This window comes from Apium graveolens, chromosome 3 (assembly GCF_009905375.1).
Source record: "Apium graveolens cultivar Ventura chromosome 3, ASM990537v1, whole genome shotgun sequence".
Lineage (NCBI taxonomy): Eukaryota > Viridiplantae > Streptophyta > Magnoliopsida > Apiales > Apiaceae > Apium > Apium graveolens.
Genome location: NC_133649.1, coordinates 14931847 through 14959115, shown reverse-complemented (window position 1 = coordinate 14959115; position 27269 = coordinate 14931847). Strand labels below are relative to the sequence as shown.

At 36.1% G+C, this 27269-nt stretch overlaps 7 protein-coding genes and 1 pseudogene across 7 annotated transcripts; 4 read left to right on the top strand and 4 right to left on the bottom strand.

Annotated features, from left to right (window-relative positions):
• Positions 1-31: 31 nt before the first annotated feature.
• On the top strand, positions 32-1483 carry LOC141711780 (xyloglucan endotransglucosylase protein 1-like). The gene is made up of 3 exons (XM_074514459.1): positions 32-413; positions 524-717; positions 817-1483. Exons 1-3 carry the CDS (start codon positions 150-152, stop codon positions 1223-1225), a joined length of 867 nt encoding a protein of 288 aa, XP_074370560.1. The 5' UTR covers positions 32-149; the 3' UTR covers positions 1226-1483.
• A 1645-nt stretch (positions 1484-3128) lies between these two features.
• Positions 3129-4461, top strand: LOC141711779 (xyloglucan endotransglucosylase protein 1-like). The gene is made up of 3 exons (XM_074514458.1): positions 3129-3479; positions 3597-3790; positions 3897-4461. Exons 1-3 carry the CDS (start codon positions 3210-3212, stop codon positions 4303-4305), a joined length of 873 nt encoding a protein of 290 aa, XP_074370559.1. The 5' UTR covers positions 3129-3209; the 3' UTR covers positions 4306-4461.
• A 1177-nt stretch (positions 4462-5638) lies between these two features.
• Positions 5639-6930, top strand: LOC141711778 (xyloglucan endotransglucosylase protein 1-like). The gene is made up of 3 exons (XM_074514457.1): positions 5639-5997; positions 6115-6308; positions 6408-6930. Exons 1-3 carry the CDS (start codon positions 5725-5727, stop codon positions 6814-6816), a joined length of 876 nt encoding a protein of 291 aa, XP_074370558.1. The 5' UTR covers positions 5639-5724; the 3' UTR covers positions 6817-6930.
• Positions 6931-7236: 306 nt separating this feature from the next.
• On the bottom strand, positions 7237-10519 carry LOC141711777 (protein SIEL). The gene has a single exon (XM_074514455.1). It carries the CDS (start codon positions 10474-10476, stop codon positions 7747-7749), a length of 2730 nt encoding a protein of 909 aa, XP_074370556.1. The 5' UTR covers positions 10477-10519; the 3' UTR covers positions 7237-7746.
• A 7107-nt stretch (positions 10520-17626) lies between these two features.
• LOC141713912 (uncharacterized) lies at positions 17627-18145 on the bottom strand. The gene has a single exon (XM_074517475.1). It carries the CDS (start codon positions 18143-18145, stop codon positions 17627-17629), a length of 519 nt encoding a protein of 172 aa, XP_074373576.1.
• A 542-nt stretch (positions 18146-18687) lies between these two features.
• LOC141711776 (xyloglucan endotransglucosylase protein 1-like) lies at positions 18688-19957 on the top strand (annotated as a pseudogene).
• Positions 19958-21551: 1594 nt separating this feature from the next.
• On the bottom strand, positions 21552-22962 carry LOC141711775 (peroxisomal and mitochondrial division factor 2-like). Its single transcript, XM_074514454.1, has 2 exons — positions 22941-22962; positions 21552-22838 (listed from the first exon to the last, which is right to left on the bottom strand). Exon 2 carries the CDS (start codon positions 22825-22827, stop codon positions 21835-21837), a length of 993 nt encoding a protein of 330 aa, XP_074370555.1. The 5' UTR covers positions 22828-22838; positions 22941-22962; the 3' UTR covers positions 21552-21834.
• Positions 22963-25813: 2851 nt separating this feature from the next.
• Positions 25814-26560, bottom strand: LOC141711773 (transcription factor PAR2-like). The gene has a single exon (XM_074514453.1). The coding sequence runs from the start codon at positions 26443-26445 to the stop codon at positions 26071-26073; it is 375 nt and encodes a 124-aa protein (XP_074370554.1). The 5' UTR covers positions 26446-26560; the 3' UTR covers positions 25814-26070.
• Between the last annotated feature and the right edge of the window lie 709 nt (positions 26561-27269).

The following is a 27269-nucleotide window of genomic DNA, read 5'->3' as shown; positions in this document are numbered from 1 at the left end:
TCTACCATTTTCCTTAACCATCCATCATCTCTCAACCCTACACAACATCTCTTTTTCAACACCTTCTCTATCCCTAGCAATATTCTGCAACTTCTAATCAATCCAATCCACTAAATATTATTTCTCTCAATTTGACTGTTAATCATAACATGGCAATGTCAGTCCTTCTGTTACTTTCCATCCTCATGAGCATCCAAGCTCCACAGTCAGCTGCTGATTTCTACAAAGATGCAGATATCACTTGGGGTGATCAGCGCGCCAAGATAATGAATGGTGGTCGGGACCTCACTTTGTCTCTCGACCAAGCTTCTGGCTCGGCATTTCAATCCAAGAATGAGTACTTGTTTGGCAGATTTGACATGCAACTCAAGCTTGTCCCTGGAAACTCAGCTGGCACTGTTACTACATTTTATGTCAGTAAACTTTCATAACTATATTTTATCAAATGAATGTATTGCATGTATGTAGTTTTTACTCAATAACAGTATCTAATATGCCTAATATGTTTTCATTTGATGTACAGCTATCTTCTCAAGGAGCTGGACATGATGAGATTGATTTTGAGTTCCTAGGAAACTCATCAGGGAGTCCATATACAATTCACACAAATGTATTTGCACAGGGCAAAGGTAACAAAGAACAACAATTCCAGCTCTGGTTTGATCCCACTTCTTCCTTCCATACCTACTCCATTGTTTGGAATCCTCAAAGAATTATGTAAGTATACTTATCTCACCAGACTTATAACTTCCCCAAATTGCAGCTTCTAATACAATTACTTTCCGCTAAGACACTGTTTTCTCTTCTCTTTTTTAGCTTCTTGGTGGATAACAATCCGATCAGAGTATTCAACAACCAGGAATCAATAGGGGTACCATATCCCAAGAGTCAGCACATGAGAGTCTATGCCAGCTTATGGAATGCTGATGACTGGGCAACACAAGGAGGACGTGTTAAGACTGACTGGACCAAAGCTCCATTCACAGCCTGCTATAGGAACTTCAATATAAAGGGGTGTCCCAAGTCATCCTCCGGATCATCATCTTGTGGATCATCAACTTCTTCAAACAGCAATGAGCAATGGAGAACACATGAGTTGGATGCAGCTGGCAGAAATAGACTACGATGGGTACACTCAAAGCATATGGTATACAACTACTGCTCCGACAAACAGAGGTTTGCTAATGCTGTCCCGGCAGAATGCAAGCGTTCAAGATTCCTCTAGATGATCCATAGATGATCCACACATGATTCTGATGCCTAATTCTTTACCAGATTATTGTGATTTCAACAAATACGTTTATTCTTTATTCTTTTGTAATTAAAAGTTTGATATTTTTTTAAAGAGTCTGGGATTTGAATTAATATATAAATTCAATCACTTGCATTCGCAAAAGGTCTGAGAGTAAAGGTATCATATAAATTTGTGTGACTGACCAATGAAAACAAAATTTAATTTTGAATGATTAGTTCAGTTTCTAGCTTTTGAATCATTCAAGTCATCAGGAAGATACTTGCTCTTGCTGCATGCACATTTTACCTTACATGGTGAAAACAAGGACCAATCATCTTTGATATCTCGAATGCTTTCAAATAATGGAACATTAAAGCGTCGCAGAGGATGAGCTGAAAAACTGAAGAATATTAAACCTGGAAAAATTAAGAAACTGGAATTAGTGCTGAAGAAACAAAGAGAGATGTGATTGATCAAAGTAAAACGTGTGAGATCCTGGCTGACATCTATAAGAGAATCCCCAAAAAATAGACAGCTGAAACATATCTCAAACGGTGCAAGCTTGTACTATAATCATTTTCTACCAATTCCGGAAAGTTTTTTTCAAAATGTAAAATTTTTCTTGAAATAAAATTACCCTTCTAAAGTTTAATTTCGTTTCATCTAAATAAAGTTATGTCATGAATTTGTTACTGAAATTTTTGAAGTCATAAAAGCTGAACTATTTGATACAAAAAACGCATCGCTTACAATCTCATGAGTTAGAGCACTCTTAATATTTCTTCACTAGACAGTGTTTTTCTTTCGCATCCTTTCACGTGGATGAATTACATCGAATCGCCAAAGAGGTAATTCTTGCATTCAATAATGTTTATCATCTAATCAAAATACATGCAATCATAACATTCATTAAACCATATCTTTTATTGTCCTACATACCAAACACAATCCTAAACAATTAATCTTTTGGTTTAGAATTTACAAGCCAGATGCATAAACCAAAACAAAATGTACTTGTAATATCCAAATTCACAACTCACCCCAGGCCAGTCTAAAAATACTAAAAACTTGATACACATTTGTTGTAAACTTGTCCTTATAAAGATCTCGAACTCTCATTATAAACGATATGAGATTTAAACTGCAGCTCGTTTCCTGCCATTTTCAGTTTAAAGCTATGATGTTTGATTCTTCATCCTAATAACAAAGGAAAATGTCTCTACCACCATTAATGTAAGCATCAAGATTCAATTGGGGTTCAATTGTTTTTTTAAATGTAAGCACCAAGAACCAAGATTCAAACTTTTAACATCTTGTTTCTTGTTATTATACATTTGTGGGCGTTTGGATGGTCTTTGGAAGTGCAAACACTATTACAACATACTGAGATTCCGGTGGTTAATCAGTGAGGTGGTTGTTTGGTGAGCTGTGCTCGCGTCAAATAAAGTCGGTGGTAAAAGTTAATTTGGTAAATTATCCGGATAATGTTTGACCAGTTGGGACTTGGGGCAGCTTGTGATTCACAATCACAAGTGTAGGTATTACAGGTGTCCTGTTTCTTTTCTTTTTGTTTGGCTAATGGCTAGAGTATGGGAGCTCCTGTTGTTGGACAGTCAGATTCTTTATTCATTGCCATTCATGCAAGAAATATAATAAAGCATAACGCGTCAATGAGTCCCGTAGCTGGTTTTTTCAAGTGCTGGAAAGTTCATGATCACTCTCCTTTGCTGAAAGTCTAAACCATGCCAACTCAAAGATACAACCTGTACATCATTGTGTGGATCTGTTTGATTAACTTATTAGTTAGCATTCATTCTCTATCCTGTATGTGGGATGCTTCCTTACAAGGCATAGTCCAGCAATCCCACCTATAAATATCCATCTCATATTCTTAACTCAGCCATCAGTCTCTACATAGATAATAAAGCCTACCATCACACTCTCCTTCAACATACTTCTTCTCATTCATACTAACATGTCAACCTTTATGTCAGTGTTTCTGTTACTCTCAATTCTCATGAGCACCCAAGCTCCACTTGCAACTGCCAATTTCTACAAAGACGCAGAAATCACTTGGGGCGATCAGCGTGCCAAGATACTGAATGGTGGTCGAGACCTTACTTTATCTCTCGACCAAGCTTCTGGCTCAGGCTTTCAATCCAAGAATGAGTACTTGTTTGGCAGATTTGACATGCAACTCAAGCTTGTCCCTGGAAACTCAGTTGGCACTGTTACCACATTTTATGTAAGTTACTTTCTATTATCTACTTGTCCTGTATATTTATTTACTACATGTACTTTTAAGTTTATAACTTGAGTAAGTCATATGTGCATGCCTTGATAGTTATTCAATGTTATGCAGCTATCTTCTCAAGGAGCTGGACATGATGAGATTGATTTCGAGTTTCTGGGAAACTCATCAGGCAGTCCATACACAATCCACACCAATGTATTTGCACAAGGAAAAGGCAACAAAGAACAACAATTTCAGCTCTGGTTCGATCCCACTTCTTCCTTCCATACCTATTCGATTGTTTGGAATCCCCAAAGAATCATGTAAGTTGTTTCACTGTACTTATAAATTTCTTAGTAAATTGCAACTCATAGGAAATTACATTCCCCTAAGAATATGTTTTAACATGAGTTGTGCAATTTATTTCAGTTTCTTGGTGGATAACAATCCAATCAGAGTATTCAACAATCAGGAATCAATAGGGGTGCCTTTTCCCAAAAATCAGCACATGAGGGTTTATGCCAGCCTATGGAATGCTGATGACTGGGCAACACAAGGCGGACGTGTTAAGACCGACTGGACTAAAGCTCCATTCACAGCCTACTATAGAAACTTCAATATAAAGGGATGTCCCAAGTCATCCTCCGGATCATCATCTTGTGGATCATCAACTTCTTCAAACAGCAACGAGCAATGGCGAACACATGAGTTGGATGCAGCTGGAAGAAATAGACTACGATGGGTGCAATCAAAGCACATGGTATACAACTACTGCTCGGACAAACAGAGGTTTGCTAATGCTGTCCCGGCAGAATGCAAGCGTTCAAGATTCCTCTAGATGAAACACTCATAAGTCCGATGCCTAATTCTTTATCAATTTATTGTAATTGCAACGAAGACATACACATTCTTTATTCTTTCATTCTTTATTATAAAAATTGTAAGTTCTCAAGTAAAATAACAAAGAAGTTCCTCACCTAATTTTCATTTTTAATTTGCGTTGACAACTTCTGATGTCCATCTTTTGAATCTTTAAAGCTACTGCATACTAACAACTACTAAGTAAGCATTTATCATGCATGTTAAACAAAAAGAGTAAACATAAATCTAGCAATATAAAGAAACTGGAACCAGTCGGAAGAAACAAATAGAGTTGAGATCAGTGAAAGCAAACCATTTGAGGTCCTGGGGAAAGGAAGACAATTATTTAGACAGATGATGATAAGTTGATAACACTTATTTACAGTACATAATTACAAGACTAATCTCTACAATTATATTTGTTTCAGTGCAAGCTTATACTGTAATTATATTCCACCATGTCGGGAGAGAATTGTTTTTCAATTTTAACTGTATTGAAATGAAGATGGCCTTCTAAGCTTCATTTATGTTTTAAAAAATAGTTTTTTTTTCTGTTACAAATCTGTTTCTCTTGATCTTTCGAAGTCATATAAAGCTGAACAGAAAATATGAACTAAACATCTTGTTTAGATAAGTACTGGCCAGGGGATAAACCGGAACAAATATGCACTGTAGTTATTTCTTGGCATTGTCAATATATAACTATGATGTATAACTCTTCAGCCTAATAACAACTTCTAAACTTTTAGTTTGATGGCTTATTGATTTATAGCACTTCGAATTAGAGAACACTAAACAACTATAGTACTCTAACTCAATGGCTGGCGGTGGATTCATGAGGTGCGTGCTTAGTGAGCTACTGTGTTACAAAGATGCTTGGTGACAAAAGTTAAGCTGGTGATATTGACTAGTACATACTGGTTGTGAATCATAAGTGTGAGAATATTTGAACTGTTGGAGATTGACCTTAAAAACAATATGCCTTGCATTGTTTGGCTATACTATGGAAGCATCTGGGACACTCTTAATTTTTAATCCTTGCAATCGTGCAAGCAATATATTAAACTTATAATATATCAATGAGTCCCATAGCTGGTTTCTTTAAGTGTTGGAAAGTTCATGATCACTCTCCTTTGCTAAAAGTCTATACGATCCCAACTCAGCGATACAACCTGTACATTATTATGTACACACACAGAGAGCTGCTGTTTGATTAACTTATTAGTTATCATAATTTCCCATCCTATGTCTGGGATGCTTCCTTACGAGGCATACTCCAGAAAACCCATCTATAAATATCCATCTCCTATTCTTACCTTAACCATCAGTCTCAACGTCGATAATAGAGCCTTCCATCACACTCTCCTTCAACATACTTCTTCTCATTCATACAAACATGTCAACATTTACATCATTGTTTTTGCTACTTTCTATCCTCATCATGAGCACCCAAGCTCCATTTGCAAGTGCAGATTTCTACAAAGACGCGGAAATCACATGGGGTGATCAGCGCGCCAAGATATTAAATGGTGGTCGAGACCTCACTTTGTCTCTAGACCAAGCTTCTGGCTCAGGCTTTCAATCCAAGAATGAGTATTTGTTCGGAAGATTTGACATGCAACTCAAGCTTGTTCCTGGCAACTCGGCTGGCACTGTTACCACATTTTATGTAAGTAATAATTTTCTAATACCTATTTATCCAACCTATCCATGTACCATATGTACTTTTAGCTAACAAGTAACAACTTGTGCATATGTCCTCATACGATGATTTTATTCTTTGCAGCTATCTTCCCAAGGAGCCGGACATGATGAGATTGACTTCGAGTTCCTGGGGAACTCTTCAGGGAGTCCATATACAATCCACACAAATGTATATGCACAAGGCAAAGGTAACAAAGAACAACAATTCCAGCTCTGGTTCGATCCCACTAAGTCTTTCCATACCTACTCCATTGTTTGGAATCCCCAAAGAATCATGTAAGCGATTAATTATAATCTTCTTCTTTAATTGCAAATATTCCTGCAACTACGTTCCGCTAAAATATGTTTTAACATGAGTTCTGCAATTTATTTCAGTTTCTTGGTGGATAACAATCCGATCAGAGTATTCAGCAACCAGGAATCAATAGGGGTACCATATCCCAAGAGTCAGCACATGAGAGTGTATGCCAGCCTATGGAATGCAGATGACTGGGCAACACAAGGAGGACGTGTTAAGACTGACTGGACTAAAGCTCCATTCACCGCCTACTATAGGAACTTCAACATAAAAGGGTGTCCCAAGTCATCCTCCGGATCATCATCTTGTGGATCATCAACTTCTTCAAACAGCAACGAGCAATGGCGAACACATGAGTTGGATGCAGCTGGCAGAAATAGACTACGTTGGGTACACTCAAAACATATGGTATACAACTACTGCTCCGACAAACAAAGGTTTGCTAATGCTGTCCCGGCTGAATGCAAGCGCTCAAGGTTTCTCTAGATGATCCACACATGATTCTGATGCCCAATTCTTTATCAGATTATTGTAATTTTAGCAAAGACATACAGATTCTTTATTCTTTTATTTTTCATAATAAAATTTGCAGTTCTCAAATGTAACAATAAAGAAATTTCACACTTAATTTTATAAGTTTAATTTTGGTGGGTTAGTTCTAATTACCATCTTCTGGATCTTTAAAGTGACTGCATACGTTCATTTACCAGAGTGAGCGTTTACCATACATTTTAATAAACGAGTACCAATTATGTTAGAGAATGGAAAAAAAAACCTAAGAGACTGAAGCTTTGTCGAATTTGCATCAGTAAAGAGCCCATTGGGTTAGTAAATGAGCTAAAAAGATTTAAAATGATGGAGAAGAGAATATAAATCTGGCACTACAAAGAAAATGAAACCAGTATCTCATGTAAAATAAAGATCAGATGAATTGAAGCAAAACATGTCTGTACAATGCGGGACTAACCAAACTAAACTACATCAACACTGCAATTGCAGCTGAACTAACCAAACTCAATGATTCCAGTCCAGAAACCACACCCCTCATTCAAATACCATATCTCAATACTAGCACGCAGCTTACTAAAAACCAAAGAATGCGTGCAATTAAACACATTACAGTTTCCTATAGAGTATTGTACCAAATAACACACTGCCAAAAAATTAACCCTTCCCCAGCCAATCCTGAACATCAACCCTATCAAAAGGATACTACAATTTCTACAACAGCAAAAAAGAACATGCTACTCCAATCTGGCGTTTAACTCCTGGTCACTGTCAAATCTCAACCACTCGACCTCATACATAACCACAGACACTTTCTCATTACAAACCCGACCACCTTTCCATTATGGTCTATAACCATCCCTTCACAATGGTTCAATCTTATTAAAACAGGATGAAGAAAGATCCAGTTCAAGTTTTACTCGGAGACTTTTTTTCTGAAAGAAACACTTCTTTTTCTTCGCAAAGGTACAGGAGTTCATGCTTTGGTCCCCTACAGTTTCTTGATATAAGATTGTCACTAGATGAACATTCCATACCTACTGTAACTGTCAACTTGAAAAAATTTGCTTTTGGGGTTTTGTAAAATGGCGCAACAAATATAAACTTTTTAACTTTATCACAATATCCGAACTGTTTCGGATCTAGATAAACATATTGATAGGAATCCTCACTCACAGTAAACTTCACCCACAACCTGTTATCGACGACTATGTTATGTAAGGTGATTTGTAATGATATTCCAACAGGCAGTCCCGAGACAAAGAGAAGAGGACTTTCACAGGTATTGTTAACGATACTCAACTCTGCCTTCACATGTTTCAGCCCTTCAGGCAACTCAATCTGCTTCAGAGAGAATAATTCAAGCAACTTCTTGAACTGAAACAAATTACTTAAACCCCCAAGTGGGGTTTGAAACTCGTGCAAAGAGTTTCCAACTTCTACCAAAAATTTTGAAGGCTCAATGGATCCCTTTTCGAGAAGCAATTCTACAACTGAATATATAGAAGAAAGCTTTCCAAGTATAAATTCATAACACCAAGGCTCCACACTACATAACTTCAGTGTACAAGTCACCAACATCAACTCCAGGAGGTGGACCGCCGCTTCTTTATCCACCCCTAAAAACATATGAACCAGTTCTCTTAACTTATAGTCTATTTCTCCAAAATTAATTTCTATCTCTCCTGTTAAAGGGAACTTCTTCAGGCATATTAAATTCGTCCACGCCTTTCCAAAAAGTTCTAAAACCCGTATATATTTCAGTGCAAAAGCCAAAACACCAAAAGATTGGGGTGATGTGATATTAAGGTTTTCCAGCTCTTCTTTCCAACTCCTCAACATCTCAATTACTTCATCGATGCATCCAACTTGCATCAGTTGCCAAATGCTATTAATTTGTGCTAGAACAAGATTTACTAATGCTCCTACTTCCATCTCCTCCAGCTGATAATCTGCACGTGAGATTTGTGCTCTGCTAGGTTCACATGATTCCTGATTGCCCGAGGAATCAGTTACTATATGTTGCAATATCTCCTCCCCATTAATCAACTTGGAGTCAGAAACAGATGTGGATCTACTGCAAGCACACAAGTAAGTGAAAAGGACATGGCGATCCAAAGCAGAAGCTAAACCAGAAGATATTCTTCCCAAAAGTGTAACTGCATATGAATACATTCTAGGCGGAATTTTGCATATGTTTATCTCATGTGAGAGTGAAGCTGAGATGGCCAGCACCAGAAAAAATGCAGTTTTCGCACCATTAGATCCCAACTTGCCTTCAAAAAAGTCATCTATATCTCGAGAAGTCTCCTCGACAATGCTGACAGCATAACTACCATGATTTCGACCAATAATAAACAGAACAAAAAATATATCAGCTTCGTCCTGCGGATAATTTTCCAGATTTCCAACAAGGCCATTAACACAAAATTTAAACACTTTCAAACTATGCACCCTAAGTAACTGAATTATTTTCCTTGCTTCAGACCTTATCGAGGTAGACGTGTCAAATAAAGCGCCAAACAGCATGTTAAGGTTTTCTTCTTGAACCTGATGGTCATGTTGCGCCATATGATGCACTGCTTGTAATGCTTGTAGTCGGACAACTAAAGAATCATCATTCACCATATCCACCAACAAAGTTAAGGCTTTACAAGCAAATTTGGAAGAAAGGATAGAGAGTGCACTCAAGCTAGAACAGGCAGACCTTCGTACCTCGTAAAATTCATCCTCCAACCCGTGCACAAAAGCCCCAGCAACATTAGATGTTTGTGATTTAACAAGTATCTTCTTAGACAGGCTCTGAAGTAGAATACTCTCAGATGCCATTGTTATCTTTCCAATGGCATCAAAAACTCGAAGTCTTACATCTACACTCATGTCTCTTACAATTGAACAAAGCGTTTCAAATAACGCATCAGACCAGTACATTTTAGTTTCTCCTTCACTGAATGCCACGAGTACTTGACCCCACTCGCTAACAACTCGAACAGCAGAGCATCTAACAGAATCGTGCATATCAGAAAGCATCTCAACGCCGCGAAAATAACAGCCTTCCATTATCCCTCTATCCTCAATTCCAACACAACAATTACTCAATCCATCCAATGCGGCTTTCCTAATTTCCGGATACGGATCCTTACAAAAACCGAAAAAAACCGAAACCAAAACCGCAGGCCTAACCAAAAGCCTCGTAGCATTTAGTAACAACCACCGCCTGACACTAATACAATCACAACCAAAACAAACAGACAAAAACACACTCTCACTTACCTCCTTAACCGACTGAACCAGCTCCGAGTCTTGTTCCGCAATGGATACGAGTATCGAGAGCGATTCAACAACGGAGCGAGGGGAGTTGTGAGGGAGAAGAGAGAAAGAACGGAGAGAAGAGAAGATGAGGCGGCGGAGGTGGGGGCGGTGGAGAGAGAGGTGGGAGAGGAGAGAGAGAATGTGATGGAGAGAGATGGAATTGAGGTTTGGGGAGAGAGAGAGTGTTAGGGTTTCATAAATAGTGGAGATTGTTGAAATTGAAGTTGAAGGATTGGTGATAAGTGATGTAGCTAGAGTTAGGGCGTGTTTGGATGGGGTGGAATTGGCGGCGTTTTGGAGGAAGCTGCGGAGGACTTGTTGCTCCATAGCCGGAATAGGTACAGAGCTATTCTGCGCATTGGGTATTGTTTTCCTCTTCAAGTTGTTATTTTTTTTTACAAATAGACAAAAGATAAATTTTTAATTACTTAGCTTTCTAGCCGTGCTCCTACAAATTTGATTTCTGACTCGATTTTGGTTTCACTTTCACCCTAGATTCATGGTTCTGATCGGTGTTCTAATATCTGCTGTCTCCTCAATCAATTCTTGATTAATTTTTGTATGGACCGATTTAATTTTTAAAATTTGATTAATAATTATAAATATTCATTTATCAGGTTTTATAATAATTTATTGAAATTAGAATATCATATTCTTTATATACGAATAAATATAAAATTTATGATATAATAAATATATATAATAATAAATAATTAATATAATCACAATAATATATTTAATAATATTTTAATATTAATAGATTTCATATTAATCCCAATTTTTGATTAATTCTAAATTTATAGATCAGCCGATTTGATCCGATTTTCGAATTATACAAAACGGTTCCCATTATATATCATCTTTTTATAAAATAATTTAAAATTATATTATAATTACAATTCTATTATTTGAATTCTTTAATTTAAATTTGTGTTTTACCTGCTGCTAACCAAAAAATTTATGGATCATTTACTTGAACAGTTTTTCAAAAAAAAAAATCTAAGAAAACAAAAAATATGAAAATATGTTCAAATTAAGAATTTTCCAAATTTTAAAACGGAAAACAAGGTTTTCCAAATTATAATTTTAATTTAGAAAATTCTAGAAAACAACATTTGATTGTTTTCTACATCTCAAAAATAAAAAAAAAATCATGTACAATAGAACACCCACACATCCGTAAGCACACTTATTTTCTCTTTTTATGTTATTAGGAGTTTAACATATATATATTTGATAAAAATGATAAAAATTATTTAACAAAATTATAAAACAAAAATTTAATAAAATTCTTTTTATCTATTTTAATTGTTTGTTAGTCAAATACATTTATAAATCAAAATCATGAAATATATTTTTTATTACACGATAAAAATTAAATATACAAAAAAACTACAATATATGATATATAATATATAGAATTATTTGAAGGAATTCATTAATGAATTTTAGATATACAAGTGTTAATTTATTTTTCAAATGTATTAAATTTAAATTGGGCAAGATTTAAATTGTTATTTATATTTAAAATTTGTATGTGATATACTTCAACAATATTTAAATTTCTAGTAACAATATTTATATTAATATTAAAATTTATCAACAAATGTTACCGAATGAAAAACAGTTTATCTTTATTCACGTGATTTGCATGTATTGCGCGGTTCCTACGATAAAAAAACGCTATACGATTGGCTTTGTGATAAAAAAAAATTATATTTTTCCATAAATAAAATTTAATTGTTTTTAATACTAAATATGTGAAAAATATATTTATGAACAAGGTACGTTTAGGTTATGTAAAAATATTAATTAGCTGTTAAAATATAACTTGTTTGATCGGGTTAAAACAACGAGCATGAGACTAAAACAAAATAATTTATAATAGTGATTTGAGTTAAATCAAAACAAAAATTTAAACTAAAGATAACTATTACACTATTTATCTAGATTAAAATAAAATTAAAGTCTAATTAATTGTTATCTATAAAGGGATCCACCCCTATTTGATAGTCGATCTATTTATATAATGTTTGTGTTTATGTAATTACGGGGTTTTTTCAATTTATATAATATTTATATTATTTTATTAAAATTAAATCAGAAATAATTTGTTAGTCAAATTATTAAAACCAAAGTACAGATAATTTGTTAATCGGAATAATAGATAAGATTGAAACAAATCAATATATATTTTATCACTCATCCAAGGATAAAGCATCATTAAAATTTGAAAATAATTAGACCAGCTAAACTTAATATATGCATTTTATTCGGATAACATGCAAAATTTATCTAAAATATATCTGAATATTTGTATACACCGAAATATATGGGTGGTAGCCTAAATGTCACTTGAGGTTAAAAATGATCCTAAATGTCACTTCAAAACGGTACATCGTGTAACGTTTATGCAAAAGATATAAAACGATAATTCGTGTAACGTTTTGGCATTTTGATTTTTTTATGCGCAAAACGGTAGATAAAGTACCGTTTTGGTACAAAATGCTATATTATGTACCGTTTTGAGCCAAAACGCTACTTCAACTAACGTTTTGCACATTATAAAAAATTTTAAAAAAAATAAAGTACCAAAACGGCACACACCATGTACCGTTTTGCATTAAAAAAACAAAACATAATTATTTTTAAAAGTGACATTTTGAAATATTTAACATTTCAAAATATAGCAGGGTATCACTGAAATAGATCAGTGGAAAAAACTGAAGAACATGAAAAGTGAAATTACATCCGGCAATATAAAGAAACCGGACTCCGTGCAGTAGAAACAAATAGAGAAGTGATCAACCAAAGAGAACGCTTTACCCTCGGAAAAGAAGACAGCTGATGATAAAACTATACAAGTACAAGAGAATTTGTACATGTAACCATATTTGAAAGTTGTTGTAATCATATAAACCCAAACTCAAACAATTAAACTACTAATCCTCGTTTTGGATGATTACTAGCCAAAGCCCAAAGGCATAAACCGGGACAAAAATACACTGCAGCTCATTTCCATTATCAGTTTAAAACTATGATGATGTTCAACTCTTCAGGTTAGTAACAAAATATGTCTAACCAAACCAACTTATGAACCTTAAGTCCAATTGTCTACTGGTTCTGATTCATAAGTGTGAGACTACTTTGGGTGGGTAATTGACCTTAAAAAATTGCCTTATATTTTTCTTCTATAATGGGAGCTTCAGTTATTGCACCGTCGTAGTCTATAATCATTGCAAAATGCAAGCAATATAAAAAAGGCATAATGAAAATAATTGAACAATGAAACTGTATGGTTTTAAGCAGGAGCTTTTTCATTTCATTCTTGGATGATTCTTCTACAAGGATAAGTCCTCTCTTATAATAGAGGTAGTTACAAAGACCCTGGACCACTGTCCTCCTACTGCAAAGCTAAAACAAAAACATTAATTTCCCTCCTACGACAAAACAAATAAACAGCTACTAAGACAGCTAATTAATCTAGAATCTTCCTTGGATCATGTGCTTCTGAATAGACTGGATAGTTGGGCCTTGAATATTAGGACTTGGGCTTCAATACTCCCCCTCAAGCTAGGTGTGTTGGATGATGAACACCAAGCTTGTTAAGAAGACACTGATGCTGTTCTGTAGTTAGGATCTTAGTAAAGACATCAGCTAGTTGATTAGTAGTGGAGACATAAGTTGGAGTAATCTGACCTTCAGCAGCCTTCTCTCTGATAAAATGGCAATCTATCTCCACATGTTTAGTTTTTTCATGATGAACCGGATTAGCAGAAATTGCCAATGCTGCTTTGTTATCACAAAAAATGGTAGTTGCTCCAAGATGAGTAAGGCCCAGATCCTTGAGAAGTTGCTTGATCCACAGGACTTCACATGTAGCCATTGCTAAAGACCTATATTCTGCTTATTCTGCTTCAGCCGTGGATCTAGCCACAACTGATTGTTTTTTAGACTTCCAAGCTATAGGGGACTTTCCAAGTAAGAGGCAGAAACCAGAAGTTGATCTCCTAGAGTTAGGACACCCAGCCCAATCACTATCACAATAAGCTTGGAGTTCTGCTGCAGAATCAGAAGCAAGGAGAATACCTTGATCTATTGAACCAGACAAATACCTAAAGACTCTCTTTGCAACTTGAAAATGAACAGATGTAGGTTTGTGCATAAATTGGCTCAGTACATGCACAGTATATGCAATGTCTGGCCTAGTGATTGTAAGGTAAATTAGTTTACCAACAAGTTTCTGGTACACATCAGGATCAGGCAAGAGATCTCCAGCAGTAGAAAGAAGCTTCACATGAGCATCCATTGGTAACCTTAAAGGCTTGCATTTTGTCATTTTGAACTCCTCAAGAATATTCTGCAGATATTTCTTCTGTGATAGAAAAATGCCTTCAGCACTTCTATCAACTTCAATTCCGAGAAAATATCTAAAGTCTCCAAGATCCTTCATTTTGAACAGAGAGCTCAAAAATTTCTTTGCTTCCTCAATTTGAGGCATGTTGTTACCTGTCACAATCAGGTCATCTACATATGCCGGAATTGCAGTGAAGTTTCCATCTCTCTGTTTTGTGAAGAGATTGCAGTCTGCTTTAGATGGAGTAAAACCATTATCCTTTAAAGCTGAACCCAGCTTATCAAACCACAGTCTTGGTGACTGTCTAAGACCATAAATAGTCTTGAGTAATCTGCAAACTTTAGTTTGAAGCACAGAGTATTTTGCATATTTCTCTGGTGATGTAACATCAAATCTAAAACCAGCACCTTCATAACATGGAGGAAACTTCATGTATACCACCTCCTGCAAATTTCCATGTAAAAACGCATTCTTCACATCCATTTGATGTGTGTACCAACCCTTCAAAGATGCTACTGCAAGTAAAGATCTGACTGTAGATAGCTTTGCTACAGGGGCAAAGGTTTAGTCGTAATCAATACCATACCTTTGCTAATTTCCCAACACCACAAGTCTAGACTTGTATCTGGTGCTTTGTTTCTGAGGATCAAACTTGGTTGTGTACACCCACTTGCACCCTATAGCAGTCTTTTCAGCAGGTAAATCAGTAATTTCCCAGGTTTGATTACTCTCCAAAGCATCCAGTTCTCCATTCATGGCTTGGAGCCAATGACTATGACTTGCTGCTTCTTTGAAGCATTTAGGATCAGGTGCTTTACCTACTGTATTCATAAAGCATGAGAATTGAGAGCTGACCTGAGTTTTAGTTACCTTCCTCACACAATTTGCACTGATATGGTAATCATTATGCCAAGCAGGAGGTCTATGCTCTCTGGTTGATCTTCGAATGATTGATTGTTCTGATTGAGGAAGATCATATTCTGATTTTGTTGCATCTTGACTTTCATTTGGAAAATTCTCATACTCATAATCATCACAAGTAATATGTGTCTCCTTGGTTGCTTCTTGTTGCGCTTCTGAGCCCTTTACCATAGTTGACTGAAATACATGATAAGGGTATATAGATTTATAAAATCTTACATCTCTGGAAACAAACGTAATTCCAGTAAGAAGACTATGCAACCTATATCCTTTTTGTGATGAAGAATAGCCTATAAACACACATGGGACTCCTCTTTCTTGAAACTTATCTTTCTTTCTGTTGGGATTGGAAGCAAATGCCAGACATCCTATAGTTCTTAAATGTCCATAACCTGCCTTCTTTCCATAAAGCACTTCATATGGAGTTTTACCTCTTAAAATAACATTTGGTAGTCTATTAGTAATATGTGTAGCAGCAAGCACACAATCTCCCCAGAACTTGAGTGGCAAAGCACCTTGAAACCTCAGAGCTCTAGCCATCTCCAGAATATTTCTATGCTTCCTTTCAGCCCTTCCATTCTGTTGTGGCCTATCTGGACATGAAGTTTTATGGAGTATTCCTAATCTTTCAAAGAAGAGTTTACATTTGTAATCATCAAATTCCAGGGCATTATCAGACCTTATGATCTTTACCCTTTGATCAAATTGAGTCCTTACCATTTTCACAAAGCTATAGATTGCACTATAAGCATCAGACTTGTGCTTGAGTAAGTGTACCCAAGTCACTCTAGAGCAATCATCTACAAAGGTAAGAAAGTAACTATATTTACCTTTGTAATGAACTCTATATGGTCCCCATGTGTCAATGTGCACTAGTTCAAACACATTGCCTGCTCTTGATTGACTCTTAGTGAATGAAAGTTTAGTAAATTTTGCTAGAGGACATGCTAGACATATATCTTGATTACCATCCTTAAGCTCAATTTGATCAATCATCATCATTCTCTTTAAAGGTGTATGACCTAGTCTCTGGTGCCACAACATCTCTTTACTCAATCTAGGAACATCCTTAACTATGGTAGGGAGATTTAGAGCAGTAATAGTGTTGGCAGACATAGCAGCTTTACCATTACTAATATATTCAGTTTTACTGCTGTGATATATAGTTTGAGCTTTAATATTCCTTAAGGTATGTTGAAGTGGCTCATTAATTAAATAATAGAGACCATGCTCTCCTTTCCCAATTCCTTTAACTTGACTTGTCAGACTATCTTGAATAATGCAGTAATTATCATGGAAGACTATAGTGCACTTCTCATCATGACATAGCTTATTAACAGACAGTAAATTGTGTTTAAAAGCAGGAATATAAAGCACATTCTGTAATTTTAGCTTATTAAGCAAACACACATTTCCTCTGTGTGTAATCTGAGATTTTTCACCTGTAGGTAAGTTAATTCGAGCTAGTTTTTCACAGGTCACAGCATTTTCTAAAACATCAATCATACCAGACATGTGATCAGACGCACCAGAATCTATAATCCATTCAGCATTTTTAGTGGAATCAGCAAAATAACATGAGACCATACATGCATAGCTGCCCTCAATTTCATCATCTGTATCTCCTCCCCCTCTTGAAGAAGCTGGTAGCATCCGCAACAGCTGCTCAAGTTGCTGTGAGGTGATTGTAGCAGTACTACTAGCTATAGATCTAGTATCTTGAGTTAGCCCTTGCACATTAGCAGCAATTCGGGCTCCAGAATTAGATCTTCCCTTGTTCCATTTTTGCTGAGTACCCATGCCATTGCCTCGACCCTTGCTTCTGTGTGGTTGATGTGTTTGAGGTTTAGCTTTAGCATGCCAGCTGGGATAACCCACAACTGTCCAACATTTATCAGTGTTGTGACCAGGCTTCCCACAAGCACCACATTGTGTTGTACCTTGAAGATTAGCAGAGATACCCATAGTCCCTTTACTGTACATCACAAGGCCTTCACGTTCGTCTTTAGAATGACTGAGAATCTCCCGTTGTGCTTCTTCTTGTTCGATATAACTACATGCTGTTTCAACCGAGGGAAGAACAGCCATCATAAGCATTTGGCTTCTCTGAGCAGCATATGTGTCATCCAATCCATTCAAGAATTGGAACAACTTTTGCTCTTCTCTTTGTTGAGCAAGAACATTAATCAGAGTTGTAATTTATGCAGTTGTTGCATTAATAGTAGGAAGAATGACCAATGATTCCAGCTCCTCCCAAAGTGACCTCATATGAGTGTAGTATTCACTAACTGGCTTTCCTTGTTGTTTGGTTTCATACAACTCCTTATTTATCTTGTATTTCCGAGATCCATTGGTGAGAGCAAAACGTTGCTCAAGATGCTTCCATATATGATGAGCAGTGCTCACAAACATAATAGATTTCTTGATAGAATCGGAAACCGACCCTAGAATCCAAGAGATGATCATGTTGTTGCACGTATCCCAGGCGTCCTTCTTGACTTCATCGGTTGTATCTCTAAGCAATGTACCTTCAACAAATCCCAGCTTACGCTTTGAAGATAGGGCGATTTCCATAGATCTTTTCCAAGATCTATAATTAGACGAGCCTTGAAGCTTATCAATGGTCATGAAATTGTTACCATCAGAAGGGTGAAAATACAAAAGGCTCGAGACATCAATAGATGTTCTAGTAGGAACAATATTATCAGTAGTTGCCATTTCGACAATAAAAGATATAGATAAAGTGAAGAATAAGCACACCAATTATATGATGTAATTCATAGCTCTGATACCATGAAAACAATTGAATAATGAAACTGTATGATTTTAAGCAGGAGCTTTTTCATTTCATTCTTGGATGATTCTTCTACAAGGATAAGTCCTCTCTTATAATAGAGGTAGTTACAAAGACCCTGGACCACTGTCCTTCTACTGCAAAGCTAAAACAAAAACATTAATTTCCCTCCTAGGACAAAACAAATAAACAGCTACTAAGACAGCTAATTAATCTAGAATCTTCCTTGGATCATGTGCTTCTGAATAGACTGGATAGTTGGGCCTTGAATATTAGGACTTGGGCTTCAATACATAACGCGTCAATGAGGCTTGTAGGTGGTTTCTTCGTGTTGGAAAGTTCATGACTACTCTAACTAAATTGTCAAAATGGCACCAACTCAACACTACAACCTGTACATCAGTATGTACACACACGTATAGTTTGATTTACTTATTAGTTATCATACCTTCTCCATCCTGTGTCTGGGATGCTTCCTCACAAGTCACAAGGCATAGTCCAAAAAAACCCACCCTATAAATACCTTTCTATTCGTACCTTAACCATCACTCTCAACATCGATAACAAAGCCTAACATCATACTCCCTCCTCCTGTCCTTCAACATACATATTTCCATCCATACAATCCAAGTTCGATTTTCTCAGCGGTCTAATCAGAACATGTCAACATTTACATCATTGTTTTTGCTACTTTCTATGCTCATGAGCACCCAAGCTCCATTTGCAAGTGCAGATTTCTACAAAAATGCGGAAATCACATGGGGTGATCAGTGCGCCAAGATATTAAATGGTGGTCGAGACCTCACTTTGTCTCTAGACCAAGCTTCTGGCTCAGGCTTTCAATCCAAGAATGAGTATTTGTTCGGAAGATTTGACATGCAACTCAAGCTTGTTCCTGGCAACTCTGCTGGCACTGTTACCACATTTTATGTAAGCAACTTTCTATTACCTATTTATCCTATCCATGTACCGTATTTATAGCTAACAAGTAACAAGTTGTGCATGTCCTCATACCATGATTTTATTCTGTACAGCTATCTTCACAAGGAGCTGGACATGATGAGATTGATTTCGAGTTCCTGGATAACTCTTCAGGAAGTCCATACACAATCCACACAAATGTATTTGCGCAAGGCAAAGGTAACAAAGAACAACAATTCCAGCTCTGGTTCGATCCCACTTCTTCCTTCCATACCTAATCCATTGTTTGGAATCCTCAAAGAATTATGTAAGTTGTTTCACTAAACATTTAACTTTCTTAGTAAATTGCTACTCGTAGGCAATTAAGTTCTGCTAAGACTATCTTTTAACATGAGTTCTGCAATTTATTTCAGTTTCTTGGTGGATAACAATCCAAGAAGAGTATTCAACAACCAGGAATCAATAGGGGTGCCTTTTCCCAAGAATCAGCACATGAGGGTCTATGCCAGCCTATGGAATGCTGATGACTGGGCAACACAAGGTGGACGTGTTAAGACCGACTGGACTAAAGCTCCATTCACAGCTTACTATAGAAACTTCAATATAAAGGGATGTCCCAAGTCATCCTCCGGATCATCATCTTGTGGATCATCAACTTCTTCAAACAACAACGAGCAATGGCGAACACATGAGATGGATGCAACAGGACGAAATAGACTACGATGGGTACAATATTTACTGAATCTGTAAAAAAAATCTTCAATGGAGTTGGCTATAATAATTAATTATATTTTGAAAATAGTATGTTATCATTATTTCAAGTTGTGATAAATAGAATATTTTGATATGGTAACATATGATATGGCATTTGACTACAGGTGTGTATAGATTCAACAAATGTGGTTATTTTTAGCTAACAAGAATCTATCATTGGACCGTAGAGACTATAGGTAGCAACATACATCTATTCATTTATCCAAATCTAGCAGATACTCGACTTCGACTTGAGCATTAAACATAAAATGCCACCTTTAATTTAATTGTTTCTGCTACTCCCAATTCTCTTTTGAGCACCCAAGCTCCATCGGCAGCTGCCAGTTTTAATAAAAATGCAAAACTGGTCAGCGACAGCGCACCAAGATATTAAATGGTGCCCGAGACCTCACTTTGACAAATTCAGTTTATAAGTAAACATTTGCTACAAAGTAGTAAAGATTATACAAATAGATGGCCAACAAGAAATTATGTTAAAAGCTTAAATCCCTCTAGATATTAACAATTATCTACGGCTTAAACCATAAGAAATATATAATTAGTACTTTACATTTACCATCAAGTACCTTGGTTCACTTTAAAATTGCTCAAGTTTGCTATCGCTGGCCAACCAAGATCAAATGCTGCAAAATTCACCAGAGGCTAATTCTTATTTAGCAACTACCATTCAAATCCAGTTGAGACTTTCTCAAAACTTCAATTGTTTTTGACTGAATCCAATTATAAGATTTGAAAGCTTGTGGAGAAGTCCAATTACACTAACCGCAGGCTCCTATCACTAGTGACTTCCTAATAAGCCTTTCCTCTTACTAACCGCAGGCTCCTATCACTAGTGACTTCCTAAATGCACCAATAGTGACTTCCTAATAAGCCTTTCCTCTTACTAACCGCAGGCTCCTATCACTAGTGACTTCCTAAATGCACCAATAGTGACTTCCTAATTTATCCCCACCCTCGGACAAATAATATACCTATTGTTCTCCTGACTAATGCCCCACTATGGAACTACCAGTTCAATTTTTAACTTCAACAATTCTGATCCCAATTGAGACTTCTTTTAATCTCCCATTGTTTTTCTACCTGAATCCATATATAATATTTGAAAATTTGTGTACTACCATTTACCAATTAAAGTCCAATTATACTACACACAGGCTCCTATCACTACTGACTTCCTAATTCAATCATTCTAAGCATTTCCTTATACTCGCCTTAGTTCAGCCCTGTATAATTTAACTGTTACTCTGCATAATTTAACTGTTACTCTGCATTTTAACAGCTTAAGAACTACAATTCAGTTTCATGCCTGATTGACGTTAGTAAACTCAGCGGCTGCCTATCATCAAACCACATAAAACAAAAGAGATAACAAAAGTAAAATGGAAGGTTTATCAATAGAAGGGGCAATCCATGCAGGATTTTAATCTGGAGGAAAAAAACCCGCTGGAAGATCAGCAGGCCAGCAATTTCTAATCATCAAAAATGGATAACAATTTCAAGAGAACAATATCCGAGTTGGTCAGGACATCACGTCATCCCAATATAATAACATGAATCTGACACAGAATGTGATGATGGAGAAGACTCGTGAGACTTTACATGCTAATATTTAAGGTAAATTGAAGAAGCCAACAATTACTTTAACGAACACTTATTATATTCATGTACTTAAAAATAATCCAGCAAAATATATATTGTTGTATCAATATTCAAAACCATCCAGCAATATGAAACATATTTAACACTGTCAGACTAGACTACATATTAAGACTAATCATGATTGCAGTTTTGCACAAAGCATACCCCTAAGTGCCAACAAGATCAAGCGAGTAAATATAAGCCCCCAAAAACAATCATAAAGTGTAGCATCTCATAAAACTAAAACGCATCGAACACCCTTATCCCATCCTAAACAACCTTACCTCTGTCTCACGTGGTAAAGATACACAACAGAACACAGAACGATAGCACCAGCAGAAGCTGCCATCAGAGGCCATTCCAGATTGAACCCCAATAAACCTTTCTTGTCATCACCAACGATTCCCCTGTCAATAACCACATTATCCCCATTCATCCCATCAGCTGCCTTCTCTTTCAACCCACTGATCATTTTCTCAGACCCTTCCAATTCCTTATGCAACAACCCCATCTTACCCTCCATCTCCTTAACCTTCCTCTCCGACTTCTTCAAAAGCGCTTCCAACTCATTCTTCACAATCTCCAACTCTTCCCTCTCCTTATTCGACCTTTCCAACACCGCCTCCAAATCATCAACCGAACTCTGCAATGTCCTAATCTTCAAATCCCTCTCCTCAATTTTCTCCTTCATTTCCTCCTCAGCCTTAACCTTCTCACTCTTATAACCACTATCACGCATCTCCAATGCCTCAATCTTCTTCTCCAAATCCCTAATCCGACTATTTGACTCCTTAACCCCCTCACTATCATTACTAATCTTCTCCAACAACAAATTCCTTTCCCTCTCAATCGCCTCCAACGTCACCGTCTTGCTTACCTCACTCTTCCTCAACTCCTCAATCTCCCGTTTTGTCACCGACAACTCCTCATTAATCTCCTGATTCTCATGAACCGACGAAATCAAATCATGCTGAAGCCTCGAAACCTCCGTCTCCAACTGCGCAGCACGACCAGCAATCGAGTCCAAAACCTTAGTCTCACTCTTCAACTTCTCATTCTCCACATCCGACTCCTCAATCTCCTCCTTAAGCTTATTAACACGCTCCTTCACAACCTCATTCTCGTGAACTAACTCGCTCTTCTCCTGTTCAAGCGCAGCGATCTTCTGCATCAGCGCGGCAACTTTGGAATCATTTCCATCACCAGAGTTATCTTCAATTTCAACATTCTTATCCTCCGATACAACACCGTTAACAATCGTTGAATCCGACATGTTTAGAATCTCTGTAAACGCAATATCGATAAATTATACGAAATCAAAACCAGTAAACAATTAAGTCTAACATATACATACATAAACAATCAATCAAAAACAGTAAAACTAACCAAGTCTGATACATACAAGCAATCAAACACAGTAAATGAACAAGTATGGATTGTAGTTATATGTATGTAAGTATAGGCAAACAACAACAGTAACGAATCAAGTTTGATAAGTTGATATACACACACACGGAGAGAGAGAGAGAGAGAGATTTGTAGTTACCTGAGCGTGCAATGCTTGAATAGTAGAGAAATTTGAAGCGTGGAAAATTAGGGTTTGGGATAAAAAGGATTTAATTTGGGGTTTGTGCCGATCGACGGTCTAGGATTTATTGCAGATATTTTGCTTTTATTATTCGCTGGCCCCTACGTCCGTAATATTTTTGGATTCGATATTTTTGAAAGCCCGTTTGTCTATGAGGCCTGTGAAAAAATCTGGTTACATTGGTTATCCAGCCCATATAAATATTCTCCATGGACCACGATACAACTTTAGTGATGTGAAAATATTTTTTTGTGGTCCTATAATATAAGAAAAATATGAATGTCATGCATCTTAATTTTTTTTTAAAAAAAAATCCGTTTCCAAGACTGTTAATTTATAATATGTTTTATATATAGAAGAAAGACGCAACTCAGTTTTTTAATTGTGTTTGTTTATTAGCTTTAATAATAGTTTTTTGCATTTAATAGATAAATTTTAAGTGAAATACGGAAAGAAACAATATCGATGTTTTGTATATTTTCTAAATGACTTGATTTTTCGTTTTACCAAAATACAATTTGGTTGGGTTTCCAAAATACCTAGGTTAAGGGAGTATAATTTTTTTCCTTTTTGAGTAGTTCTCGGTCCTGTAACATGCGGCTGTCTCAGCATGTGGGGAGCAGAATGATCAAGATCTTTGGATGCATAAATAAATACCTCATTTAAAATTCAAATATGTTTGTATTGTGATTTTGGTTGCATAATTTGTGGAAATTGTTATTGATGGTTGCGAAATAAGTAGTGTGCAAAAGTTATTCGTGAGGCACGCATGTTTACCATATTCTCCCCATTTAAATCAAGGGCCGCACATGCAGATCACACTTGGACTGTTGTATCAAAAGATAGCAATGAATTGTCACCTCTATTTTCCCCTCCTCTCCTCATTATTATTTTTTCTTAACATTGGATACTAGAATTCCTTATTTTTAAATCACCAATTATGTTATAATTTTGCATTTGCTGGAGTTACAATCAAGATTTTCTTTTCACCCTCAGAATCTAGGCCCTTACTCCCCCTGCCTTAAAAATAAAAAATCCATCATTCAAATTTTAGTAAATATATGTTGTTTCTGGGGTGTAAACAAGTCAACCCGTTTCCGAGCTACTGGAACTCGAGTCTTAAAATATTTGAATTCGCCTCTGTAATAATTGAGCCTAGCTCGAGCTCGAGTTTTTCAAATTATTTACCGAGCCGAGCTCGAGCCTCAAATTACTCGGGTCGTAAGGTTCACGAGCCTTATCGAATCTCTATTATTTTTAATTTTTTTATTATAAATATATTTTTATATAAATATTAAGTATTTTATTTATATTTTATATATTTAATCGAATCAAACTCGAGCCGAACCTGTCATATTTCGAGCTTTTATTAATATTTGGTGAAATTATTCAATTTTTCGAGCTAAACTCAATACTATCAAACTTTTCACGAACTTAACTTCGAGCTTGAAATTAAAAATTCGGTCAAATTTAAACTCGAACCCTGATTTTTTTAATCGAATTTAATCGAATTCGAGCCGAGACCGGCGGTGTTGAACTTGACTCGCCTTCAGGGCGCCCCCTAGTTGTTTTGTATGTGGAGTAAAGAGAACAAAAGAGAGGAGAATAGAAAGAGGGTATAAAACTATAAAAGAATACAAAAATGGAAGACCCTAGGGCAATAAATGAAATTCACAAATCATGTGATAAACATAAACACTATCTGCTTTGTCATTACTATCCCTCCCAACAAGATCTCTCTTTGTCATGTGATGAAATTTAAATCCACACATACTCTTCCCTCTTCTTGCCTCTCTCTCAATCTTCCCCCATCAATCAAAGCCCACTTATGCATGTGCCTTCTTCACTCTCCTCCTTTTCCTACAACTCCCTTATTCATCATTCACCCCCCTCACTTTCCTGCCCATCTTTTTTTTATTTCAATCTCATGCTTTACTTTAAATTTCATTACTTTTTAAATTTATTCATAACTATATTAAAATACCAACCCTTTGTATATATCTTGTTACAAGTTGTTTGGCAAAAAAATATCAAAAGAGATTACTAAAATGAGACGGAGCCACTAAGTTTGGGAATAGGAAGCTTGGTTTGTTTAATAAGTAGGGCGTGTAATAAGTCATAAAAAAACCACAGTTACTGAAGTAGGCGGTAGTAGTAACATGGTAATCCTTGTAATTTTGTCTTTTTATGCGATTATTACACTGTACTGTCCCATGTTCTTTGAATTGTGAAAGGGAAGCACATTAGTAAAAGTCAAACTGGGGCGAGACAGTTACTATGATTTTTACATGGGATTAGATTTTGTATATTTCATGTTTATCCGAAACAAAAAGCATAGCTCAAACTTATTTTCCAAAGAAAACAAATTTGCCCCAAAATAACTCAGCTAATTTCAGAGAAAAATGTAGTACTACTGGCTGTTTGGATTTTTGGTTCTTTTACTGGATAAGAAAGGCCAGGTGAAAGGACAAATTAATGTTCAAAACAACATGCATGGCCTGAGAAAATTCTTGTGTCCAAATTGCCTGTAAATGCAGAACCATACACACACATGATCTAAATAGATGTGACATACTTGCACACACATTGATTTTGCATTGATACACAGCTTCTGCATTATATAGTTGGTTGCAGCAATGTCATTCAAAATAAAGCATTGGTAATGAAGATAGATAAGAAACAAGCTTCTCTATACTTCTTGGAAATAAAGAGACTGATCATGAGAATTTACCAACATCAAGAAATGAAAAAATCATAAAAAAAGAAACTAAAATCTAGATCTTCTTGAACATGCTAAGCTAGCTAAGATAGATAAAGAAAAAGTAAATAGAGATACATAAAAAGGTTGTCAAAGAGAACAATGTAAATTATATATAGATGAGAGGTATATGAAGGAGTGTAGTGTGAAATGACTCAACTCAACTCAACTCAACCTCCAAGCTTAGTTTTTTGCTTGTCAAGTAACTCAAAAAAAGAAGCAAGAACTCTGAGACCTTTGATTTGGTTTTGCAAATCCAAAATGTAACCAGCAGTTTCTTCAAAAAGATTGTCTACATTCCCAAGTGACTCACCTCCTGGTACTATTTTTTGTAACTCAACAATCTTCTTTTCCACCTCTTCTTTACACTCTTCTTCTTCTTCATCATCCTCATCTTCACCTTCACTATTGTCTACCAAGCTTTCATCTCTTTTTCTTTTCAGGTTGATGTTCTCAGCTTGCAGAGGAGCCAATGCCCTTGTAGCTAAAGATGATGTGTGATTCAAGGCCTTTGCATTTGTCATTCCACTGGTTATATTATTCATGGTTGAGTTGAATTCTTGTTTGGAGGGGAGGGATGGATGAATGAAGAGCAAAGAAATGTCAAATGGAAAGAGAGCAAGGCAGGAGGGGAGGGGGGGTGTGGGGTTTATTAATTTTGGATTCCTCAATCCCCTGAATAAATAATATATAAATATACATTATATGGATTGGTGAAACCAAGTGGTGATTTTGTACTGCACTTTCCGAGTCGCTCCTCTTGCATGTGCTTCCAACTCATACTATCATCCCTACTTTTATTTTCCTGTTTTTTACTTTTCACTGCAATAACCCCCTGTAATTAAGTAATCAAACAAGGTGCAATTAAGTTATCAAACAAGGGGAATACTCCGGATAAGCGTGTATTATAATAATGTTGTAAAATTCGTAAATCGGATCTACTCGATTACGTCTCCAAATTTTGAGTAATCGACCGATTTTTTGAATACTGATTTTCACCATCCAAATACTCGGTCAAGTATTTGTTTAAATCCGAAATCGATCCACTTTCGGTTTTCAATTACTCACCAGAATATTCGTTTAAATTAACTAATTTTTAGAACATTATTTATTAATAATAATGTTGTAAGTAAAAATAGAAGCCCCTCAGCCCTAATTTACATACATCATATTATATCATAATATATATATATACAATATAATAATAAATAAACATTTTACGGAGAATATAGTATGCAGTAACAAACGGCCCGACTGTAAAAATAAATTTAACTTTGAAAGCTATAAGCAAGGAGGAGGACAGATAATCAAGTGTGGGAGGATGCAAGAGAAGGGGGGAGAGGAGCAAAAGATAGTGGGAAAAAGTGGG